Source organism: Pundamilia nyererei, unplaced genomic scaffold (genome assembly GCF_000239375.1).
Source record: "Pundamilia nyererei isolate P.nyererei 1_Seehausen unplaced genomic scaffold, PunNye1.0 scaffold00015, whole genome shotgun sequence".
Classification (NCBI taxonomy): Eukaryota; Metazoa; Chordata; class Actinopteri; order Cichliformes; family Cichlidae; genus Pundamilia; species Pundamilia nyererei.
This window is the reverse complement of record NW_005187416.1, coordinates 139,773-145,737: the sequence shown is the minus strand read 5'-3', so window position 1 is coordinate 145,737 and position 5,965 is coordinate 139,773. Positions and strand designations below refer to the sequence as shown.

General features: G+C 37.9%; 2 protein-coding genes across 2 annotated transcripts in view; one reads left to right on the top strand and one right to left on the bottom strand.

Moving 5' to 3' along the window:
• Window positions 1–3,373, bottom strand: part of lrwd1 (leucine-rich repeats and WD repeat domain containing 1) — a 10,096-nt gene extending 6,723 nt beyond the window's left edge. Inside the window, exons 1-6 of the mRNA XM_005725478.1 lie at window positions 3,315–3,373; window positions 2,376–2,462; window positions 1,643–1,877; window positions 531–650; window positions 172–318; window positions 5–87 (exon numbers count right to left, since the gene is read on the bottom strand). Coding sequence (XP_005725535.1) covers window positions 5–87; window positions 172–318; window positions 531–650; window positions 1,643–1,877; window positions 2,376–2,455 — 665 coding nt within the window. The 5' untranslated portion in view covers window positions 2,456–2,462; window positions 3,315–3,373. The remainder of the gene's footprint in view (window positions 1–4; window positions 88–171; window positions 319–530; window positions 651–1,642; window positions 1,878–2,375; window positions 2,463–3,314) is intronic.
• An 838-nt stretch (window positions 3,374–4,211) lies between these two features.
• The window catches only part of alkbh4 (alkB homolog 4, lysine demthylase), a 2,628-nt gene continuing 874 nt past the window's right edge, over window positions 4,212–5,965 (top strand). The window contains exons 1-2 of the mRNA XM_005725328.2: window positions 4,212–4,363; window positions 4,669–4,857. Of these exons, the coding sequence (XP_005725385.1) occupies window positions 4,247–4,363; window positions 4,669–4,857 (306 nt within the window). The 5' untranslated portion in view covers window positions 4,212–4,246. The remainder of the gene's footprint in view (window positions 4,364–4,668; window positions 4,858–5,965) is intronic.

Below are 5,965 nucleotides of genomic sequence, written 5' to 3'. Positions count from 1 at the left end.
ATTTTGAGTGCCTGTAGTCTCCACGCTATCAACTTCTTTCTTCGGTTCTGTCAGTGAGAGAAGATACTCCTTAGCTAATATCCCCACCTAGGATCCAAAGGAGACAAAGAATAAGTTATTAAATGTAACAGAAAGCAGCCAAAAACAAGTGCTAAAGCACTCTAAACTTACCCTCCACCTGGTGAAGTCACTGACTGAATTGGGCCCAAATTTAACTTGATAAGAAGCAGTGCTGACAAACTTGCTCTCCAAGGCATCTATTTTCTCTGCTGTGATGGGATCAGGGAGGCAGAAGCTATTCTCCCAAAGAGCAGCAATCTAAAATAAACAGCAATAGTTAGGACAGCGATTCCAGGCTACGTGATGAAACGATGACGCATTGCCACATCTGGGCCAGAAGTATTTTTTTCCAAAACAACAGCTGCTAAAAATCATTTTTTGGTGAATGTTATGACTTTGTACAGTATCAAATGCAGGAACATTAACACCAACACCATGAAGTAGAGCAAAATAAGCTATTAGTTCCATACCCTGGTCCTCAGATTATCACTGTAGACATAACGCAAGTGGTTGGCATAAGTACTGACATCTTTACCGTTGTAAATCCTCAGATTGGGCAGCAACACCATCAGCTTGTAAGTGTCACTCACCTGATAACCAAAAGAAACGTTAACAATTAAGTCAGTGTGGCGGCATTTTATGATGAAGGGACCTAAAAAAGCAGTCTCTCTGTGAACACTTTCAAACATACTGTACATTTGATGTGACTGTGCAAATGTGGAGGACACTGGAGATCACAGCAAAAAAGGAAAAGAGTTTAATTCCTACATTATTTGAAGTTCAGTGAATGATTTATACTTCAGAATTATTATGTAATTACTCATTCTGATCACTGAGCTGACAAAGATCATATATATTTGTTGTGTGCCAGCTATTCGATCTTGTTTATGAGTGGCAGCCAATCAGAAGCAAAGGATGAAAATGAGCGGAAACCATTTCTAAAAGAATTTCTCTGCTAATAATACAGTTTTCATTGGGGCACTGGGATAATAAGAATGCAGGGATGTGTTTTGCTTTATCATATGCATCACCTAGAAAAACAACCAGATCCTACAGAGGAGCAAGGATTTCCTTATTTCCATTTATCGTCTGCAGGATAGTGGGGGCTGAAACTGTGTCTCTTTCACAGTGGGGGGAAAAGGCTGGACAACAGTCTATCTTAGAGTTGACACAAAAAAGAGCCATTCACACCTACAGGACTTCATTTCACATCATCAGCATGTGTTTGCATTGCAGGAGGAAACCCTTAAGACAGAATACACAAACTCAGCAGACAAAGGCCTGAGCTGGCTGAGGGAGTCAAATACATGAATATTTTATTGTCATGACAACTGATGCAGGGTGCTCCCTTGCAATGCTAACACTAATAATCAGCTGATATGATCATTCAGCAATGTGGCCTGACTCAAATATTTCTCCATGAGCCAAGCCAGACAGCAGTAGGTGTAGCTGTATGTGATTTTATGAAATACTGATGACAAGTGTCAGTTATAACCTGTTCATGTATTTGCCATTTGTGCTGTAGCTGCAAAGAGTGACACTAAAACAGGAGTGTAAGGAGAAAACAAAGCTATGTGCTCACAGTGATGTAGAGGTTGCCATCCATCCTCAGCTCTTCTACGTTGCTTAGCGAGTCCAGAGTGGTAACGTCCTCGATCTGGTTGTCGCTCAGGTCCAGGAAACGAAGAGCAGGAAGCTCCAGGTTCTTGGGAAACTCCTGCAGCATGTTTCCAGAAAGATCCAACTTCTCCAGAGACTGGAGACGGGACAGCAGCTTGACAGGTAGATCCTGAAGCTTCAACCTCATCTTAGACAGGCTGAAACACAAAGAGCACCAAAGTTAGTGTTTCCATGGGGTATGAAATAAAATTACATGAGACACCGTTTAGTGATTATAGTATTACATCTATAATCATTTATTTAAATCTTATTGCATACACACAAATATCACAAAAGTATAAAAATATTTCCATTAATTCAATGTTTTATTCCAGTTTTTAAATAGCCAACTGGAAAATGTCTTTGACTATTAGGGCCTTAGCTGTTTATGTGCACTCAGCATTGGTATAAATGTCATGGTCATTTAGGGCTTCATAATTTCCAGGGTGGAATGAATGGATACATTTTAATTACTTTAAAAAAAAACAAGAATCATCATAAAAATACCATGACAATCATGTCCATGATGAGTGGATGTAAACCTGTCACCACAACTGTAAGTAAGCATTACCAGTTTACTTCAGTGCAACTTTAACAGCAAGACAGCAAGACACCTACAGGGCATAAGAAGAAGAATAAGAATAAGAAGTCCTTACTTCAAAGTCATGATTTGCTCCAGTTTGTTGGCTTTTGGAGAGGCTTTCTCCAGTAAAAGTTTCTCAGTGATTTTTTCCATCGCTTATCTGCAGGAAGAAGCACAATTCAGGAGTGAAGATGGCAAACTGAAGCTAGGGCTGAGATAAGTGTCCTCCTAGTTTGTTTATATTGTCAATCCTGTTCTAATCACACAACCAGAGCACCGCCCACATGGCCAAAACAAACTGACTACATCAAGGACTGAAACTCCGTAAAAGCTCTTTAAGAATATAATTAGATACAAACAATAGGGTAAGGTCTGTAACTGCTTTAGAAGGCCTGATTAGTAATCAACACCACTGATCAGCCTCGAGAACAATGAAAATTCCTGTGGATGAGAAACGCTGTAGTACAGACAAAGACTTAGAAAAGTAGATTTGTGTTTAATATTATTACACAGATATTGTTTACAACTGAGCTTGTTCAACTTGTTTTAGCTGATCTAATTACTCTTTTTTTGGCATTTTTTCCATTTAGCAATTAAAATCCCCTCTAGCTCCTCAGCATGATGAATCTGTTAAAGAAATGGAAGATTTCCTCCAAAAACAGTTTACAATAAATTAGCGGCTATTCAACAATAACAGGCTAAATGCGATTTCATAACGCGCTATCCTTTAAGTAACGTTATCATAAGGTCTATATAGAGATCCATACATACTAAGGTGAGGAAGGATATTTCACTTAAAGAAGATGAGAAAGTGTTATATGAGAATAAGTTTGAGTTTCTTCTAGCTAACCACGTTGCAGTGCCGACAGCCGTATATATCTCTATATATTTAAATTTCTTGGCAACAAACACAAATAACAATTATTGACTTAATTAGAGCAAGCGTTGGTGGTTTTGATTTTATTATTAAACAACTTAAAACTTGCCAATATCTGTGATTAATATCACTTACCAAATACACTTGAGCGAACTCAAAACACTCTTGCCGAAACCGAGCTTTCCCGGGGAAATGTTACGTATATCCGGTGGGCGTGGTTTAAACACGAGATCGTTTTTACAGCCTGGGTTTTGCCTGCCAGGCACTAACCTTAACCCTATGACAATTGTACAATAACTTAGTTTTTATTAATATGATTCTTTTTCATTTACGTTAAGCACATTGAGTTTAAGTGTAATTAAAAGTGCTGTATAAATTAAATTGACATTGATTTAAAATTACGTTATTTTAAGTTCTTTGGATCACAAAGAAGTGAAATAGTATTGACATTTCATTCCAAAAAGCCATCATCTGAATATTTTCTGCTTTTGTATAGTTCCAATGTGATAAAACAAAAAAGGTAAAATTCATGTCATTTTTGAATGATTCAGTTGAAGTTGTGCCGTTAATCACCACTCAGAACATTTTCAGGATGTGGTTCAAAAGAAAGGGTCTAGAACTGAAGAGTAGATTATGCTGTCTGTAGCCCCTGAAATGCATTCATTCTGGCACTCCCAGTTTAGAGCAATGAACAATGAAGACTTTAACAGAACGGCAAGGAGGGGCAAGGGGTCTAGTCAGGGTGGCACTGAAGTATATGAAAATCTCCTATATGTTAACGGAATCAACAAAATATCCACAAAAACACTTTAAAATTATTTATTGTACCATTATCTGTTCTAAGAAAACAAAGGCAATAAGAGGCTTTTGGACAAACAAGCAAATAGTTTTTACAAGTATTTTAAGGACATAAAAGTATTTTAAGAAAATTTGTTTTCTTATTTGCATCCTCTTCTAGCTTTGGTTGGATAATTCTCAAACCCTGAAAATACCCGCATTCTCCGCTAGGTGTCGATAAAAAATGTTTTCGTTTGCTGCCTCTTCCTGACACAAGAAGAAGATGCAGGATGATGGCTCCCGGCACCAGTGACGACGTGCCTTCATGCGCTTGTAAAGGTGTCCGCCGGTGTCTCGTTTGCGAAGGGTTGAAAGAGAAAGTACAACCGGAGGCGAGTGAATCAAAGGTACTGTTTTCCAACAGAAAACTTATATATTGTGTTTATAACAGTTAAAAAAATTTAAAAAAATCAAATACTGCTAACAGCAGCGCAGACACAACAAGCTATGGGTGCCCTCTGAGGACATTCCATCCTTATTAAAGGGATATTACTGCGGTTATAAATGTGTGCCAACGGCGTTTGTCATTATAACAAAAAGGTATTCACTACAAACTGTCAATTTCATCGCCAAAATAATAATAATTCTAGGAATACATTTGCGTTACTGTATAAATAACAATATTTTTCTATTTATCTATCTTTCTGTGAAGATTGTCCATCATTTCCTCTACGATCCTCAGTCGAGGCTCGCTGTTGGAAAAGATGCCCAGGCTGCATCCTTCCCCTTTTCTGGGGTCTTTCTGTGGGAGAACTTCATATCAGAAGAGGAAGAGAAGGAGCTCATATGTGCGATGGACCAGGATGTGTGGAAGGAGTCGCAGTCCGGTCGAAGAAAACAGGTTAGCATGTTATCAAATAAAAACAGACAAAACATTTTTGTTTAGACTATGATTTATAGAAGCGATTATCAGGGCTGTAAAGTCAATATAAGTGCCAGTCCGAGTTTACTCAGGTCATCAACAGTGATTCACAGAGAGTTTGAGTCATACTTATCCATGCTGCCTTCAACACTGTTGATTGTTGATCGTGATATTTTAATTCAAAGGCTTCGTGATTCAGTTGGTTTAACTCGTCAGTTTCTTGATTGGGTTTCATCATGACTAAAGGGTAAATGTTTCTATGTGTCAGTTAATATTTTTAGACCTGCAGAAATAAACATTCTGTCAGTGGTTACTTTTTAACCTTATCATCTAATTCACAGGTGTCGAACTCCAGGCTTCGAGGGCCGGTGTCCTGCAGGTTTTAGATGTGTCCTTGATCCAACACAGCTGATTTAAATGGCTAAATTACCTCCTCAACATGTCTTGTAGTTCTCCAGAGGCCTGGTAATGAACTGATCACTTGATTCAGGTGTGTTGACCCAGAGTGAGATCTAAAACCTGCAGGACACCGGCCCCCGAGGCCTGGAGTTCGACACCTCTGAAACCTGTTCACAAATTATGAAGCTACGTTGATGACATTAACTTGTGGATGTCTAGAATCTTTCTAGAAATGAATAGAGACAAGATAGAAAAATCCAAAAAAGTCAGAGACAGAGAAAATTTGTTCATATTTATTATCCCTTTCTCTGAAACACAATGAACAAGTCAGGCACCTTGGCATCATTTTGGACTGTGGTCTCAGTTTTGATAATCATATTAATAAAATAACCAGAATTGCTTTCTGCTACTTAAAAATGTATAGGTTAGAAAATTCTTATCTTAAACTGACTCTGAAATTGGGCCATGCTTTCAGATCAAGCAGGTTAGATTACTGTAACACTCTTATTCTGTGGGTGGGACATGAGATGAATTATTGCCTTGTGTTTTATTGCCTTTAAATGTTGTAGAGCTACATAGCTTTTTTTTTTTTTACCTTTTATGGTAAGCATACCAAGTGTACCCATAATAAAATGTGCTATATAGATAACATTGTTGTCAATTCTATTTGATATATGTAGTATGGAAA